The sequence below is a fragment of the Oculina patagonica genome, chromosome 6 (assembly GCF_052425735.1).
Source record: "Oculina patagonica isolate OP01 chromosome 6, crgOcupat, whole genome shotgun sequence".
Taxonomy (NCBI): domain Eukaryota; kingdom Metazoa; phylum Cnidaria; class Anthozoa; order Scleractinia; family Oculinidae; genus Oculina; species Oculina patagonica.
This window is the reverse complement of record NC_135763.1, coordinates 3,397,221-3,416,548: the sequence shown is the minus strand read 5'-3', so window position 1 is coordinate 3,416,548 and position 19,328 is coordinate 3,397,221. Positions and strand designations below refer to the sequence as shown.

Sequence of the window (19,328 nt, the reverse complement as noted above, 5' to 3'; positions counted from 1 at the left end):
TTTTTCGATTTAGGTTGAACATGTTCTTGAAGTGCTAAAAGAAAGACACTAGCTTCCTGTTTATACTTATTTTCTGTATAACTATTAAAGTGACTTCTTTGAGGTTTTCTGACTACTCGTGTATTGATTTATTGTACATAAACATTAGAATATTATACGACTCATTAACATATAAAAAACGGGTTACACGAATTCACTCTAATGAATAAAAGCCGGTTTTTGCCTGTTTTTGGCGTTTCATATTTAACTTAATATACAGCAACACACTCCATGATATTGGCTAATGTACGTTTTAATATAGAGGACATAATTTAATAATTTCAACCATTAAGTTCGTACCTAAAATGATGCATGTTTCGAAAATAAACCTGTGTAAAACACTATTTCACAGGCCTCTATTTCGAAGTACAACCTTAATTTCAACTCTACAGAACAATGGTCTCTTTCACAGTCGCTATTTAGGTCAACCCGAACAACGGCTGCCAAAGACAGTAACGAGACAATAACAGTATGGTACTACTCTCCAGCTCACAAACTACTTTTTTTAACACATTTTTAAAGGAGCTATGTCACGGCGATTTTGCAGATTTTTGGTCTAAACTGTTCTGAAACTAGTGGTAGGCAACTTAACCCATAAAAAACACCTTTCAACATCTAAAGGAAGATATAACCTTAATTTGCGGATACAAATCAACCTACGGCTATAAATATCGATTTTTTGATGACACGCGGAAACAACTTGAAAACGTTAGCCTATCTTTTTCAAGTTGCAATCCATTTCCATCCGAGCCATCCGCAGCCAAAGATGCTCGTTAACAGTTTCAGTGCTCTAATATAGCAATTTTATTTTTTTATTTTTTGGTTTCCTGCGACACAATTATAAATTTTGGCTGTTCAAAAATCTGGTAAAATCCGTGACATAGTCCCTTTAAGAATGCCGTCTCTTATTTCTGCGTGCAACAAAGGAAACACTTATGGGAGGTTTGCGCGCTGGCTAGTCACTTTATACTCCTGAGAGAGATGTCTGAATCGTAAGCGACCAGAGTACGGCTGAAACTCAGGCTAAACCGTAGACAGATTAAATATCAATAGCTGTACTAATTTAAAAAGTTGAAGTTTCAAAACAACGAAAAATGGCTTGTGGTTCGAAGGCTCGAAGCTAAAATATTTTGCTAGTTATCAGTTTTGCATTTCTCGAAATAAGTCTGAAGGAGACTATTGGCAGTATTGGCTGTTTGGCTACCGTCGCAAAATGTTGGCGTAAATTGTAGTATGGTATATTGCCTAAAACTATGCTTTCCACATGCGGTCTGGAGCGTTCCACCTTAAACTTATTAGTTCTATTTGCACGAAAAAACTCTTGAAACAGACGAAAAACAATCGAAAATAGCCAGTTTGTCCAATGGGAACGATTTTTTTCTAGTCAATGGACGGTGAATTTTTTCTTGTTGTTATAAATTAGATTTTGATGACTCAATGGAACTGTGTACGGGCTACTTACTTCTAATACACACTACGCGCCCTAAGAGATTTACCAATGGAATAAAATATAATAAAATATTCACTCTCTTTCATAATTGATACTCTCTTGAGAATAAATACTACCTTAACGCCCGAGTCACTTGAATAAGAAAGGATTAAAACTTCACAACATTTGGTGGGGAACTCCTACAGATAAGCTAGAGGGGTATGCGCCGCAATACAGGGTGAAGTTAGGGAGTTGTTATCTTACTGTTAACTAAAGTTATATAGATTTTTTTTACGTTTAAGACTGCAGTTGGGAATGGTGGGACAATCGTTGGGTATTTTTTTGTCCAATCAACAGATTAGCCCTGATAACGCTCTTATAATCATACAGTTAGATCGGTAAAAGGGTCAGGTTTTTAAGAACCGTGCGTTCACACCCCACTTAACACCCCACCCAAAATTTCGAAAAGTCTTCCTTTCGGGCTTGCACGATTCCGGTGTGAAACAGGGAAAGGATTGAGTTATTCTTTAGTCGCTATATTCCTCCTCTTCACTCTCTCCGCTCTCTTCTAAGTCGTCTTTATCCTCCTCATCTGAATCAAAGTCCCATTGTTTAGTCTCGACTTCTTTTGCTTCTTCTACGTTGATCTGAAAAACGTTAGTGGAGTGACTTTAGTAACATTATAGGAAATTAACGCTCCATGAAATTAACGCGAATGATCAAATTTCGCGTTAATTTAAGTCGCGTTATTTTTTGTGAGCGTTAATTTCGGTCACATTATTGAAGTCAGTGGAGCGTTATTTTCCAAGACATCTATTTCATTCCAAATACTGGATACTGTCCGAACACAGGAAACACTATCCTTCTCTCCTCTTTTACAATGTAACAGCCTTAAAGATATGTCAACTGCAATATTTCCAGTTTATTCTTTTTTTTAGAAGAGCAGTACAGCAGCCAAAACATCTTAAGAGACATAAAAAAATCGTGTTAATTTTTCTCATTTTGAAAAATTGCCCCGGCCCTCACGTTAATTTACTTAATTTTAAAGAAATTTCCCCTCCAATTATGCACCTATCAATGTTAAGCCCGAGGGGGGGGGGGGGTCGGGCAAGGGGTGGGGATTTTGACATTTTCTATAAAAAAAAAAATGTCAAATTCCCTACCCCCGGGACAAAATAATTGGTCAAAATCCCCATGAAAAGTGGTCAGATGTCCTTCAAACCTTCATTATATGATTAAAATCTCTACCCTGGGGCCATCACGTACGATCAAATTCCCTACCCTGGGGACCTACCTCACGATCAAATTCCCGTGGTTAGCCCGACCCCCCCCCCCCTCCCCCTCTGGCTTAACATTGATAGGTGCATTAGAAACACCTTAATTTAGGGGAGCGTTAATTTCCCATAATAAGGTAATTTCATCTGAAGTAGTGCTAAGCGACCGTGCTACAATATTACAGAAAATGAATATCTAGCCGTTTATTTTTAAGTGTTAGGCTAAGGCAGTGAAGGGACTTAACAACACCACAGTACTTACCCGCTTATAAGAACCCATTTTTTCAAATTTAGCCTAAACGGGTTCTTATGTAAATGGTGCTTAGTGGAATTTTAGTCTACGCAGGTTCTTAAATAGGTTCTTATTTAATGAGAAATATATTATGCACCTGTGAATGGTAGAAAGGTGGCATGTATATTAATTTCCATCCCATGGGGTCACCACCTTATCGCGGTGGGATGGTTTGTGTGTCTCAGTGACCCTTAGAGCTATATCGGCTGGAGTCTTGTACTCCTGGCAGGGTCACCCATGCCGAACAGGTCGAAGGGTAGAGACCAGACGAAGTGTGACCTCCCTGGTCCTCCAGGTTGGGGGTTGGGCTGGGGGTTGATAACCCACTCCTGTAAAAAACAAATTTATTACAGAAACGGATGACATTCAAATTACTACCAACATCGGTGAAGCGACGAGGGCCCATAGTAGCAGAATGACGCATTTGGGTCAAAGCCGAAAGGAAACCCAAAGGCCGATAGCTTCGATCGTGAATCCGAAGCTCGAAACCAGGATAGGAAATTGGAACGTTAGAACAATGTTTGAGACCGGAAAAGCTGGCCAAGTAGCAAGAGAGATGGAAAGATATAAGCTGGATATTCTGGGTATTAGCGAATGCAGGTGGAGAGGAAGCGGAAAATCAAAACTTAGCACAGGGCAGGTAATAATTTACAGCGGTGATGAAGAGATTCATCAAGGAGGCGTGGCAATTATGATGTCCCAGCAAGCAGCTAAATGCCTTATGGAGTGGACACCCGAAAGTAGTAGGATCATCAGGGCAAGGTTCTATTCAAAGTACAGGAAACTGACATTGATACATGTATACTCCCCGACCAATGACGCGTGCGTGGAGAGCAAAGATGAATTCTACGAGCAACTAGAAAGTACGGTACAAAAATGCAACAGAAACGACATCCTGATTATTACTGGAGACCTTAATGCTAAAGTAGGGAAAGGAACAACTGAAGAAAGAGAACACAGGAGTCAGAAATGAAAATGGTGAAAGGCTGTGTGAGTTCTGTGAGATGAACGGGTTAGTCATTACAGGAACGATTTTCCCCCATAAGGAAATTCATAAAGCAACATGGACATCACCAAACGGCAGAACTAAAAACCAGATAGACCACACAATGATTGCTAAGGAATATAGATCATCAGTCATGAACACTGTAGTTCGGCGAGGTGCAGACGTGGGAAGTGACCACTATCTAGTGGAGACTAGGCTTAAGCTGAAGTTAAAGAGAAGCCCAAGGGAAAAGGAAGGTCGAACAAGATTTGACATGCAAAAGCTGGCAGATGAAGAAATACGCAACAAATACAACATTGAGGTCAGAAACAGATTCCAGGTCCTAGAAGGATTGGAAGAAGAAGAAAATGCCGAACAAAAGAACAACAGAATGGAGAACATCTATGTTGCAACTGCTAAAGAGGTACTGGGCACAGCCAAGAGGTCAAGTAAACCTTGGTTACGTGGAGGAACGTGGAAGAAAGTAGAAGAAAGGAGACAACTGAAACTGAAGCTCGAAAGTACACGTTCAGAAAGAGTCAAACAAAGAATAAGGGAGCAGTATAAGGGAAAGGACCGGGAAGTGAAAAGGAGTGCACGTGAAGACAAGAGGCGCTGGTTGAATGAGATGGCAGGCAATGCTGAGAGAGCGGCAGAAAATGGAAGAACTGGGGAATTACATCGAATAGTGAAGACCTTGACGGGTGAGAAGAGAAGAGCGAGTACAGCAGTAAACGATAAAAACGGAAGACCGACAAATGAGGGGAGTGAAAGACTGAAGATCTGGAAAGAACACTTTGAGGCAGTACTCAACAAAGAACCACCTGAAAGTCCTATTCAGCCCCATGAATTGGAAAGAAGGCAAAATGACAGAGAATTTGACACTGGACCATTTCAACCAGCCGAAGTGAAAAGAGCTATAAAATCAACGAAAAATGGGAAGGCAGCTGGACTTGATAACGTAGTAGCAGAACTCCTAAAAACAGATCTAGATGAGAGAACAGAGGAGCTGACAAAGCTGTTTAACAAGGTGAAGGAAGAGGGCGTAGTACCAAAAAGCTGGAATAGAGGATTGATAGTAAAGTTACCCAAGAAGGGTGACCTACGGGAGTGTACGAATTGGAGGGGCATTACGCTGTTACCAGTCATCAGTAAGATCTTTGGAAGAGTGTTGATAAGTAGAATCAAAAATGGTGTTGACAACATCCTGAGGAAGGAACAAGCAGGCTTTCGAGAGAACAGAAGTACCATTGATCAGATCTTTGCTCTCAGGAATATACTGGAACAAGTCAACGAATGGAACGCAATTCTGTACACCCATTTCATAGACTTTGAGAAAGCATTCGATTCAGTACATAGAGAAAGTCTGTGGAACATCATGTCAATGTACGGAATCCCAGAAGAGCTTATCGCATTGGTGAAGGCGATGTACAACAACTTTGAATGCGCAGTCTTGGATGAGGGTGGAACAACAGAATGGTTTCAAGTCCAGTCAGGAGTAAAGCAAGGATGCGTCATGTCTGGTTTCCTATTTCTACTTGCAATTGACTGGGTCATGAGCAGGACTACAGAAGGTAGAAGAACTGGTATACGATGGAAGTTCACCTCGGTCTTAGAAGACCTAGACTTTGCAGACGACATCGCTTTGTTGTCGTCCAGGTACGTCGACATAAGAGATAAGACCAGCAGGCTAGTCGATGAAGCTGCAAGAGTCGGTCTTAGGGTCAATGCAAAGAAGTCAAAAGTCATGCGAGTGAATGCTAGAAACGACCAACGACTAGAGATTAATGGGGAGGTGGTAGATGAGGTGGAAGAATTTGTGTACTTAGGTGCATTGCTGGACAAAGAAGGCGGAACAACCAAGGACATACAGCATAGGCTAAGTAAAGCTAGACAGGCTTTCTATAGGATGCGAAGATTATGGGACACCAGTGAGATTGGAAGGAAGACGAAGGTACAATTGTTTAAAACAATTGTTAGGTCAGTTTTGATGTATGGATGTGAGGCTTGGAAACTTACGAAAACAGAAGCAAAGAAGCTGGACGGTTTCCAATACAAGTGCATGAAGAGGATTCTAAGAATAAGGTGGCCTCAGACCATATCCCACCAACAAATCCAGGAGAATACAGGAGTGAACAGAGCGAGCGATGAGATCAGACGCCGAAGATGGAACTGGATTGGTCATATAATGAGGAAAGGCAGAGAGGAACATTGTGTCACAGCTTTGGAGTGGAGGCCAGAAGGGAGAAGAAGACCGGGTCGACCGAAAACAACATGGAGGAGGATGGTTGAAGATGAAAGGCAAACAGCTGGGTGGCAGTCATGGGCGAATGTCAGAGCCCTTGCAGCAAATCGTAGTGGGTGGAAAGAGAATGTCAAAGCCTTATGTGCCTTATGGCATGGAGAGATATAGGTATAGGTAGGTATATTAATTTAATGCCAAAACAGGCCTGGCCTTTAGACAGTACAGTATGTGGCCATGACCCATTTTAGTAGATATTTTAATTCTCAGTATCAGGCTAAAAGTTGATTTAATGATGTGAAATATATACATATATGAAGATTTTTTTAGGTTAATTTCTATAAGAACCTTTCTATAAGAACCTGTTTCAAATTTTAGGCTAAATAGGTTCTTATGTAAATGGGGTCTAAATTGATATTTTTAGGCTAACAGGTTCTTAAATTGCAGGTTCTTATAAGCGGGTAAGTACTGTAGTAAACAAGGTCCTCGGAACCTCAATAAATGAACGAATCATTTAAGCGAGTCGCCATTCACACATTTTGCTCAGTGTCAAGAAATAGCCCTCTCTCTTGGAGTGAGAATACAGTACTCTTGCCCAAGAACACCATACAAGCAAACGAAATAGAAGTAAATGTACCAACTCGGATTCCCACAATATAAGAAAAGTTACTCACGTTGAAATTCTGATGAACGTCGAAATCCAAGTAAGAGTCTGATCGTAATGTGACAGTATAATGATACGTTTTGGCTTTGTAAGGAGCTTGAAACTTCATGTCCACCTAGAAACAGAGAAAACAGCAAACCGTTACATCCTTTGCGTCATTTACAAGAAAACGAAGTGTTCTATTTGAAAATAGTTTGGTTCAGTGTGTTGCGTGACTATGTGAAGAAATCACAAAGCTTTAGTCACGCAATCTGCCCTCTTTCGTTAGGAGGGAGGACAGATTGCGTGACAGGCCACGCTTTACCTTTTCTTCCTCTTTAAGGTTGAATATCTGTTGAGGCGGTGTTATGAGCTCTGTTTTCCTGCGGTCCGTGACATAAATCCACCACCACTCTTGTTTTTCCTGTAGTAATTGCAATTAAAAAAACATGTAGAGTAACCAGACAATCTTTAATAAGAAGGTTGAAAAATTAAATTAGATATCAAACTGTGATACAGCTACCGCCTGATACTGAAATTTGGCCAGATGCATTTCACGGGAACTTATTGGTAAATATGTAAGCCGAGGGAGGATATTATATTTCTCTACGTAGATGATTTCTCTTCAAACATGGTGTCTAGTACAATGAGAAAAACCACAAGCAGTGAATCGTTTGCACACGCTTCAATTCCTAATGGGTTTTTGGAGAAACTGAGCAAGTTCTTTTAGATACTCAGATGCAGTTTTCGTCCAAACAAAGTAGATAAATAGTTAACCACCAGATCTGTCATCTCAGGCCCCAGTTGTTCAAAGGGTGGATAACGCTATCCACCGGATAAATCGCTATTCAGTGGATAACTGTCATACAAACAAACCCTACTTCGCTATCCACCGGATAGTGATTTATCCAGTGGATAGCGTTATCCGCCCTTTTAACAACTGGGGCCTGGTGGTTAACTATTTATCTACTTTATTTAATTTTTTTTACTTTATCATGGTTTTATTAGTTGTTTGTGGAAATTTCTAGTCAAGAAATATCAGCTTACATCAGAAAGAAAGGTTTTTAAAACAGTAGACACTGAAATTTGGGTTAAAATAGCATCCACCACATAGGGAAACAACATTCAATTCAGTTTGTACCTCTGGGAAATAAGGTGCATGGACAATATGACTTTCTTTTAATTTCGGATCCAAGATAGCATCACGACCCTTGACGTCGGCTTGCAGTCGGTCCCACTCGGCTTCGTCTTCGGAATCCCGAGCACTGGCCTCTTGTACAGCGTCGCTGTCTTCATCTTCACCGAGGCTAAAGTATGAGAACATTGTAAAGTTTGTATTCGAGAAACTGTTGCAGTGAGAGAAAGTGAAAACCTTTTACAGCAATACAGTGCTACATGTACGTCTTCATCCATCTTTCGACATACTAAAAAAACAAGACGGATGGAAATCCACTAATCACAGTCCACTAGCATGACCATCTGTACTTGTGTGCTCATTTGCACGAAACAAACACCTGTATGCATCGGCTTTGATTGGCTCATTTCAAACAGCACGTCGAAAGATGATGCCGATAGATGGATGTCGAAAGATTGCTATGCACGTAACACAGAAATAAATCGACTTTGTTTTACGAGGGTTACACATAACAGTCTTTCGACTGACAAATCTGTGGCTCTCGTAACGAAGCATTGGGAAGGGGGGGGGGGGGTAGGGGGTAGGATCAAATAGTAGGCTAAGGGGCCAAGGGAGTGAGAGCAAGGGTGCTTTCCACTCAACCAAAAATTCCGGATATTCTGGGTTGGGAAGCGAATGGAACGGAAATTTCCCGAAATAAAATTTCGGAAAATCAAAACAACCGAAAAATACCGTTCCATTTAACCATTCTGCTCGGGCCCAATTTTTTTCTAGCCGGAATCGAACGTGTCCGCATAGTCAAGTGCGCTTTCCATTCAACCAAAACTTGGAACGTGAGCACCTACCGGAAAATACTGTAAGTTCCATTCGCCACATGGAATACCTGAAATTTCAAACCGGTATTTTCGGTCGAATAGACCTTTTTCGCTTGGGCGGTTTGTTTATCCATTACAGACCACGTGATGTTCTCTAGAGAATTTTCCTTTATCCACAAAATTTATTCATTCATATACACGCGATTATTTGAAAATTTGAAAGCAAGAACTCTCAAGAGTATCATCACATGGTTCGTAATGGGGCAACAAAACGCCCAAGCGAAAAAGGTCTATTGGAAAGCGCCCATAATGTTAAATTCCCCTCATTTCTCGGTAACTTATCCAAACATCCAATGCAGTCAATGCTAAAAAAACAAAACAAAAATACAACAACAAAAAAAACAGGCAGTGAACATAAATATTAATACCTGCTACTATCCAGATCAGACTCTTCTTCAACAGGCTTTCTTTTCGGTTTCTTGATTTCTTCAATCTTGTCATTTGTTTCTTCCTCTTCAGCGTCGTCTTCATCTTCTTCTTCGTCGGCTTCTTCCTTCTCCATCTCCACATCTTCCTCATCCTCTTCCTCTTTGTCTTCATCCTCATCACCTTTGCTCGCTTTGTTTTTGTTCTTCTTTCCACTGCGCTCTTCCTTTTCTTCGCTGGTTTTCTGAAAAAATGATGGAACAAAAATGTTTCAAATCCCTCAAATTTAGACTGTTTACAGCCTCTCTATTTTTCAACGCGAAAAGAACGCGAAAGAAACATCAAGAAACAGTTCTCTCTCGAAGAAAAACTCGAGAAAATAGATTCTGTGTATAAGAGCGGTTTTCATTTGAGTTGTGTGGCAGCTACAGTACAGGGCACGGTTGCAGCACTTCAGTAACATTCGCACAAAATGCTTGCAATATGGCGTTTTTGCTCTCAATTTACCCACGCAAAACACGCGAGTAAAAGTGAAAAGATGGCTGGAAAATAAAATCATAGGGCGCTTTCCACAGAATTCCATTGTTAGTTGGTTTACCCTGTCAAATCAGTCAATGCGTAAATATTATACACTGTTGTGGTGGATTTGTGGGAAAATCTCGTGGAAAAGGGGCCATTTCACATTCAAAACCACTGGACCGGCCGCCGGTCAGTTCTACACGTAACTAATGGAAAGTGCCCATAGGCTCATTAAAAAAAATTCTCACCTCTTTCTCCTCTTGAGAAGTATTCTTTTTGGGCTGTTGTTTCACAGGCTTTTTCTTGGGTTGTTGCTTTTGTGGCTTGGCCTTTTTCCCTTTCTTTTTGTTTTTCTGCCAGACTTTCTGAGCACCTGGTTGAGGTGAGCCCTTTAGAAAAACAGCCAATGGGTAATTGTTACTTTCTTGGCTAAGTAACACTTTTCACGTACACATTGTGTACGAAATATAAATCTCCACTGTACAATTACTCTTATACCGTGTTAATCTTTCATACCATCTGTCTGTCTGTCTGTCTGTCTGTCTGTCTATCAGTCAGTCAGTCAATCAGTCAGTTAGTCAGTCAGACATCCAGTATTGTAGGGACGAAATGCGTGCAAAGAGCTATAAATGCAAGAAATAAATTTTACAGAGGGTTACTGTAAAATTTAATAGTAGCACTTTACCTTAGGCTCCACTGTGTCATTTGGCTGAACACTTTCAAGGGGTGGTAGGTCATCTATATTATCCTCCTCAAAGAACTCCTACAAACACAAATAATCACATAATGAGATGATTGGCGGTACCATGCTAGGTGGAAAACTACTGTAGCATATCCAATCAGGATCCACAGCTCTCCCTAATCAATCAAGTGGAATAAAATGGGAAATCTTCAAAAATAAAATAAAATAAAATCTCCTGGGGCAATTTTTGCTTTTACGGTATTTGAAAACTAGTTTCACTTGACATTTTACTTTTGAATATTAATAAACAAGGTCAAGCTACCTTGTCTAACAAATTTGACAGTTGTAAAAAATCTATTAGTCCACAGATGAAACTTGTACAGTCTCCATAAGAACAATCTACAGTCTTGCAACAACAAATTGCCAGTGCACGGTACAGCAGGCTTGAATGTACTGTACCACAATATCACTACTGACAGTAATAAACCAAAGGCAACTCACCCCTAGGTTTCGTCTTTTTACTGTAACAGACACTGTCACTATTGAACCAGTTGTGATTAGACCTGCGTCATCTTCATCATCAAGGACTGAAAAGCAAGACATCTCTAACTTAAACTGTGCACACCAGGAATAATTTACAGTAATCTTAATATTTACAATACCAGTACTTATTACGTAACTGTCATTACAATCGTTGAACTAAATAAATAAGAATAAAATAAATATCTTAATTTAACGCTCCATCAACAGGGCGTTTCAGGGCCAATGTTAACGTGAACACTGAAACAAAATTCAATATTCATAATTCAATTTGAGCTTGGTGGTGCTGAGAAAATGACACCTACAGTACTCAGACTACAACTACACTTCGACCACAAACATACATTTTTCTGTTTCATCAAACTGAAGTGCTGTTGTCCTCAATAAAATTCATTTATTTAGTTGGAAATGTAGTCCTCTAAAGGTCAACCAGACCATGAGTAGTTCCTGCCTATCCTCAAAGATTGTCAAGTAAGAGCCAAGAGAGGGAGTAGGGAAAATGGTTGTATAAAACTGGGCCAATTTTTACATGGCCATTTTGCATGCTTACTATTCACTTGACGATCTTTGAGTGCAAATAGGTACTGTTCTTATTCTCAAAATAAATGGCACACATTATTTTACACGGCGATATACTGAAAAGTGTAGGTACATGCTGCTTTGTTCCAATTCAGTAGACAATGATAGTAGAATGGCACAATGTCAGTAAATGAATCATACTCTAAATTATGTGACAATATACTGTAATGTTTCAGTGCAACTAGATAATAAACTCACCATGTGGTTTTACTACCAGATCTATAACAGGAAACATTGAGCAAACATTGATCACGTCTTCATACTGCTCTCCAGTCAGGTTCCTTAAAAGGGATCTGAAATATTGCACAAGAAAAAGTGTCACTTAAAAACCATGTCAGTTTAATACCCCAATAAATCTGAAAGAAAAATGTAACTAAATGTAAAAAAAAAATGTAAATATGAATGTTAATGTTGTTTATTGTGGTCATGCACTTAGCTTCGAGATAGCTAGTTTACAGGCGTGCCACTGAAACAGACCTGAAACAAATATTTTAAATGAACATAGCAAGGTTAAAAATCCCAACTGGCAGGAGGCAGACCAGTTGGCTATATAATACACAAAGCTTGACCGAGGAAAGAAAACTTACACCTGTACTCATAAATTGCTGAGAAGAAGAGAGAAGACAAAGACACTATTTAAAGAAAAAAGCAACTTGCAGTTGATAAATCATAGAAACTTGTTCCAGGGATTTTTTAAAACATGTTTTAGAAATTAAAGAGCTCTGCATATTTTGTAATGTGTCACTACAACTTAAGCATCAAATGAAAATATACATTAATTTTACTGACATACAAAGACAATTAATTTTAAGGTATCCAAAGGTTTACTGTATAATACTTTAGGTATCTCACTTGTGACATTTGTTACACTGTCAAGTTTGTACATACTAACCTCCTGTCCTCATCCTTCATGGACGCTAGCTGTCTAATGGAACGAACACTCCGCTGTGTACAAAGAACAACAATAAAACCGTATTATAGTCAACTTGCAAAGAATGCTTGAAATCATATAACATGTTTGACACAATAGCAAGCTACATGACTTGTCATTATTCAGAAATGAAAGCTAGATGTGAGACCTAGAGGCTAGAGACAGATCTAGAAATGGCAACAGCAATTATATTTTATACAATGTAAATTTTGTGGTTTAAAGTTATTTTTGGTTAAAAAATTTTCAAGCCAGTTTGATTTCCCCCCTTTGTTTCAGATTATGATAATCATTAGGAGACAATAAAAAAAGAAAATCAAACCAGTTTGAGAAATTTTGAACCAAATATAAATAAATACAGTAAACAAATTTGGTTGGGAGATTTTGATTGTAGGAATAAGGTGCAATTGCAGTGGAGAGCAGGTGTTATTTGCCTGTTGTCATTAGGGAGTAAAAGATTAAAGGCAAGTTTTAGCAGTTGTGTGTTTTACTACTTCATGATTACCTATACTGTACCTTTTTGGTGGTGAAATGTCGTAAATTTTCCTGATTAAGATGTGGCAGTTGTAACAAAGGAGACTTGTTGTCCCAGAGTCCTTGCACCATCATTTGACTTACACGCATACAGTTCTCAATTGTCTCAAGCCGTGGCATATTTTGGGCTATCCAAACAAAAACATACAAACAAATTTGGTGTCAGAAAACAATGGTTACATCAATGTGCAATTTAAATTTATTTATCACTTTAAAAAAATTATGTGGTAATGATAACACAGAAAAAGGCAACTGCATTTTTGAATCTTATGTCATATAAAGCAGTCATTAGTGGTCTGACGGTTGTATGACTGATATAATAATAAATTATTATTATTAGTGTATGCCAGAAAAAAAGTAAGGTTAATGTAAATTTATAATCCTGATGATTGTTAGTAATATTTACATTCATGTATGTCAGCAAAAGAACTCTTAAATATTGATCTAGAAACTAAATGGTTTTTAAGTTTTTACTTACTTCGCCCTGCTTTGGCCATGGCAATAAGCTGTCCCACACAGCTAACCATTTCTTGGATAAGGAATGGACTCTTCTGCAGTATCAGATCAAGGTCTAGAATATGGCAAATGAAAAATGCATGTATAAGACTGCACTCCCTAACCTTAAAATTCAAAAAAGTGCGATCTAAAAAATAGTTTTCTCATCTTTTTTTTATCAGTTTTATTAAAATTTATTGTTGATAGAGTCTTTGCACACAGCACTGGTTGGTCAGAATCAATTACAGTCAAACAGAATGTTTTTTTGATGGTAACTCTGCAATGTTGTGGTGCAATGCTCCAATATTGATGGACAGTTTGCTTGTCGCAACTTGCAACTTTCATTTCAAATTTGCTTGATCAAGTTGCCAAGTTCTGGTTTTCATTTCAGTTGCAAGTTGTAACAAGCAAACTGTTAAACAACATTGGAACATTGCGCTGCAACATTGCAAAGTTCCCATCAAAAGAATATCTGGTTTGACTGTAACCATAACTCTAGACAAATTTGAATGAAAATCAGTATAAATTTTCTTTTTAATTAATATGTACTTGTTTCTTAAGTGTTATTAGTTATGGAAACCTTTTGTAAAAGTGATGGAGAGCTTAAACCAACTGCGCAAACAGCGGACCAACTTCCAATTGAAACATCGACCAATGTGTCAGTTTATACATGTTCTGAATCAGACTCTTTTCCCTCACAATATGAACCCTGTGTAACCCATGGAGCCTCACCTGATTTGAGTGTGAGTCTAGGAAGCTCTAGCCGTGACAAGTGACCATGAATCAGAGCTCTTGCCTTGATACTGTAAGGGTAGCACAGGGGCGGCTCTTTGTTTTTATCACCAAGGTTGGGCAAGTCTCGCATTAACTAAACACAACAAAGAATCAATAGAAAGTTAACAAACACTGCAACATCACTAAAAAAAAGTTCCTTTATTGCATTTTAATCCCTGGCCTAGTCTTTATGCTACAATGTTGCACAGGCCTTACCTCTGGTAATTCTATGTTATCACTTGGTCGCTCCTGAACTTCATTATTGTGACCTTTTTCAAACTCCAAGGAACCAGCCAAAATCATTAACACACCTATAAAAACAGAAGTATTAATATTACAGTTGGTTTACATTTTTCAATGTTGTAGATTTCTTCTCTTTACGTGCCCATGCATGGACATTGGACCATCAAACATGGTCATGGTCTAAACTGCCCTTTACTATACCAACAGTAAGTGACTGAAGATGAAGATTAACTTTTCAACAATGACACGAGCATGGGACAAAGAAAAATTCTGAGTTCCCGACAGGAATCGAACCCATGGCCTCCCAGAATACCGATTGGGTGCTCTAACCAACTGAGCTACGAGAGACTCGTGGTGAGCTGGGCCATTTACTAGGTTGATATGTGACACGCGTCCTGCATACTGCTAGGATCAGCAATGTTAAAATCATCAAGTGTAATTTAAGTAGCAAATTTTGTATGAAATATTGTGATGTATTAGTGTAATGTACCATGTTATTGAAATAAAGATTATTATTATTCATTCAAAAAAATTCAAGTGCACACAGCGCTATTTGGTCAAAATCAATTACAGTCAAACCGAATGTTCTTCGTTATTGACTACTGTACATACGTTTAGACTGCATAGCTGGTGTCTTGTGAAAGAAGTAGTAATACAGTTGAGTGGTATCCAGTAAGATCTGTTCACAGCTGTACTGAATAGACTTGTACCACCAGGTTCCCTAAACAAAAAAAAATGAATAAAAATTATCATTCTAGTATCCAGCAAGCAGACACACTAATTGGTTATATTGCATAATATATTATATGATTCACATTATAATATGTTTGCTTACCACTGCAATTGGAAGAATCACCATAAAGGCAAGTCCATAAGCTCCCAGTACCTAGTATAAAGACCAGACAAGCAATAAATGATGACGCAGAATTCTGAATAAAAAAGTTGAAAGTATGAAAAAAATTTGGATCAATTTAGGTTTCTGGGAAACTGCTCACCTACCCCTCCCTAAACCTAACATTTTGCCCAAAGCGATAAGTAAAGGTTAATGTTGGGTTTGGGGAGGGGTAGGTGAGCAGTTTCCCAGAAACCTAAATTGATCCAAAAATTTTAAGCTGGCTAATGAACACCATTTATAATAAGGCTGGTGATGATTAGAAAATAAATTATTATGATGGTTTTTAGAATCAACTAACCCACATGGAGTTTTCTTTGCTCACAAGCCAGGAAGGCAAAGCTATTCCAAAGCTGGTTGCTGAAAGATCAAAAAATAAAGTTGCAGATTAAAACAGTACTTTAAAAGCATGCGCTTTAATCACTTATACCGGTAAATCAAATTCAATATTTCGCCCCACTTCCTCTCTTCCAAGCTCATTCATTGTTTAGTACTCTATTTTATTTTACAAATAACCCTAAGCTCCGTGAAAAGCTACTTAAGACAATTTATGGAGACAAAATAAGCCCCCAGGGGAACTTTGATTAACAGTATCCACATTTCGTATCAATTTTTTTAATATAGTCCACCTTGAATCAGAATAATTCTTGCTATATTGTTAAGCTCAGGATTTTCATGCACAAATATTATTATTATAGTTAGAAATATGTTTTCCTTAATATTAAAACCAAAAGGATGATATTAGAAGAGGTTTTATTCTACATTTGTACTGTGAATGCATACCTCCAGGTCCATCAGGATTACCATGCTCTTCCCAATTTTTTCTTGATTCTTCATTTGTTAGCCTGAAAAGAAACAAACTTCTTGTTAGAACAATTGGTAAAAAAGAATAAGGTTTGAAAAAAGGTGAGACTGACCAATGTGTTATTTTTGAATATCCTGCAATAAATCAAATAAAAAGGGTTGGCATATTTAAAAAAAAACTTACGCTTCATAAGCTTTTGCTATTCTCATGAACTTTTGTGGGTCGCCTGTGTCCTTATCAGGATGGTACTTCATACTTAGTCTGCGATACTGTCGTCTAATGTCTGCTGTAGTTGCACCCTACAGGATTCAGTTTTAAGTCTTCAGTCAATAAATACCTAGGTTGTATTTCACAGCAATAGATACATGTATGCAGTCCATGCAATCAAAGATGTAACAGAAGCCACTGATGACACTGAGAGGTTTGGCATGACACGATAAGAAGCATTTTATTCTCTTTGGGATATTTTGATTTTAGCCTTGCTAACCCGGCAGGTACAATTTCTCTCAAAGTAATTTGTTTTGGGAGTTTATTTTGGACACGTGTGAATGTACGTTTCCCTCAAACTCTCTCAGCATAATATAGTTTATGTAAACAGCTGAAGAAAGCCTCTAAATTAATCAATCTTACTGCTACATGAAGCCTGAGATTCAAAATCCCTTATTGTCTTTAGTTTCTAGACCACCATATGCAGGGATGTAGCTTAATAGCCAGCTACTGGCTGGATGTAGCTGGGCTAGAAAGCATTCAGTTACGTTTTTAATTTCCTATACATTTGTCTGTAATTTTTTCCCACAAACGGCAATGTTGTGGTTTAATTTTATCTTTGGTTTAAAATTTTTCAAACCAGTTTGATTTTTATTTCCCTTTGTTTCAGATTATGATAATGAATAGGAGACAATGAAAAATAAAAACCAAACTTGTTTGAAAAATTTTAGACCAAAAACAAAATTAAACCACCACAGCAACAATCATGTGGAAAAAATTACAGACAAATGTATGGAAAAATTAAAAACGTAACTGAATGCTTTCTAGCCCAGCTACGTATATACATCCTTCAAACTCGGTGAATAAAAACTTTTGCCTAGTATCTTAACTTTACAATTCATAAGCTGTCCAGAATTCAATTTTTGTCAGTAAAAGATATTTGCCATCGGTTTCCCATACAAACACTGTAATTTCTACCCGCTTTGCCTACTCGTCAAGATTGCGTTGAAAACTGCGATAAGGTCTATTACGGACACCTCATTATTACGGACAGGACTTAATTAAAGTCCCGGTGAATAAGAAATACTAAAAATAACTCCCACTTCTACAGACTTTCTCTATTGAAGACACCAAATTGTGGTCCCTAAGGTGTCCGTTATAGAGAGAGTTGACTGTAAATGGATGCTGTTAAGATTATGCAAAAAAAACATAGGAGAAATAGGAATGGGAAGAACTAGTATGCCACCCATGGGGTAGGAACATGGAAGTCGAGATATAATCCAGTTGAGTAGGCAGTTTTTAACTATTGCAAGTGCAAACATTTTACTCAAAACGTCTGTGGTTACTTACCCTGTCTACCTCTAATACAGCATACGGATCATACTCAGTGAAGTCTTTCTCAAACTGAGCGATTTTATATGCTCCAACGAAAAACAAAACCCAAAGAACAGCCAAAACTGAAAGACTAAAAATAACAGGCACAAGCCAACTTTAATATTTCCTTTACAGTTTATGGGTATGCTCTGTAATTAAATTTTAATCGAAAGTAAAATTTATTTTACTTATGTGAACACTTTTCTGCTTTGAATTGTTGATTTTTGAATCTGAGAACAAGCTACACAATTTTACCCATGGTTTGAACATTTTTTTTTGTATTGTGTATACCTGCAAGCATTTGATAATAAGAATAAAAGTTATCACTCTCCTCTCATGTAAGTATATTTACAGGGGGTAAAAATATCGTTAGAGCAATATCATGAAGTGATAAAGGTTAGTTTTTAAACATTATCCCCCACCCCCCAAAAAACAAAAAATAATAATAATAAAAAAATGGAAAATTTCTTAGATTCTAGTAGCGAAAAATTGCTGATCTCACAAAACTGCATTTATAAGAGTTGTCAATGTCCATGGTATTTCAAATATTTTGCTTCAGTAGCGTGAGTAATCACTAGCATTAAAAGGAACTTTATATTAATGCTTACAGTTACAAGTACACTCACAGACAAAACACATATATATAGCTGTGTTAAGTAAATATTAGTTTCTACTGCTGTAAAAACGTCTTACTAGTTAAGCCATAGTGTAACTTAAATTAGACTCGCCTCTTAGCAGTTCAAATATTAAAGAAGTCAATATTACCAGATATTACGCAAAATGTGAATTTTAAAACTTGGAGTTGTACAAACTGAATCTCCTCAAATTAATAAATTCTGTGGTGTCTAAATTTTTAAGGTAAAAATAGTGTAACAAAAACAAAACATTATTAATGACACATTTTCACTGTAAAAACACAAAAATAAGTCCCCATTATTTCTTCAAAAACAACAAAAAGTTCATCTTAGCTGGGTCTTACTCTAGGTCTAGATACACGTCATTCTAACGAGAAGAGACAATTGACTGTGGCAGATTACCTAACATAGCGGATGCTCTTTGTTTTCGGCTCTTTTTTTCGTAACAGCTCTCGCTTTTCTACGCAGGGTGGACATCTACAGATTTTAATGCTTCTTTTCTGGTCATCTGAAATAAGAATATTGAAAGAATTTCGTTAAAAAATCGACAAAAAGCCACAAAAAGGCCGGCGAATCAACGGTAAACAGCTGAGTGAGAACGCCGGAAGTTTACCGTTGCCTCGTGTGCCAGCTATAAAAGCTCCTCGACTTACCTGGTAATTTTGTGATCTTCCAGACATAATAGGTTAAGGGAACAAGTACTATACCAAAGAAAGATATAAGGAAATAATAGAAAGTGGTGCCTTTTTCATCGTACTCGAACTGTGCGCCGGCCATATTGGATTTCGAGAAGAAAGAGACATGGGGGTTGGTCAGCGGATTTCATAAACATGCTAGGAGA

General features: G+C 37.9%; 1 protein-coding gene across 1 annotated transcript; it reads right to left on the bottom strand.

The window, feature by feature from the left end:
- Positions 1–276: 276 nt before the first annotated feature.
- Positions 277–19,310, bottom strand: LOC144656154 (translocation protein SEC63 homolog). Its single transcript, XM_078516386.1, has 22 exons — positions 19,141–19,310; positions 18,890–18,995; positions 17,829–17,943; positions 16,455–16,570; positions 16,250–16,311; positions 15,768–15,826; positions 15,410–15,460; positions 15,187–15,295; positions 14,548–14,642; positions 14,290–14,425; positions 13,541–13,633; positions 13,045–13,190; positions 12,493–12,545; positions 11,799–11,893; positions 10,983–11,068; positions 10,485–10,562; positions 10,048–10,188; positions 9,283–9,524; positions 8,046–8,211; positions 7,230–7,328; positions 6,936–7,040; positions 277–2,115 (listed from the first exon to the last, which is right to left on the bottom strand). Exons 1-22 carry the CDS (start codon positions 19,262–19,264, stop codon positions 1,996–1,998), a joined length of 2,397 nt encoding a protein of 798 aa, XP_078372512.1. The 5' UTR covers positions 19,265–19,310; the 3' UTR covers positions 277–1,995.
- Positions 19,311–19,328: the final 18 nt, after the last annotated feature.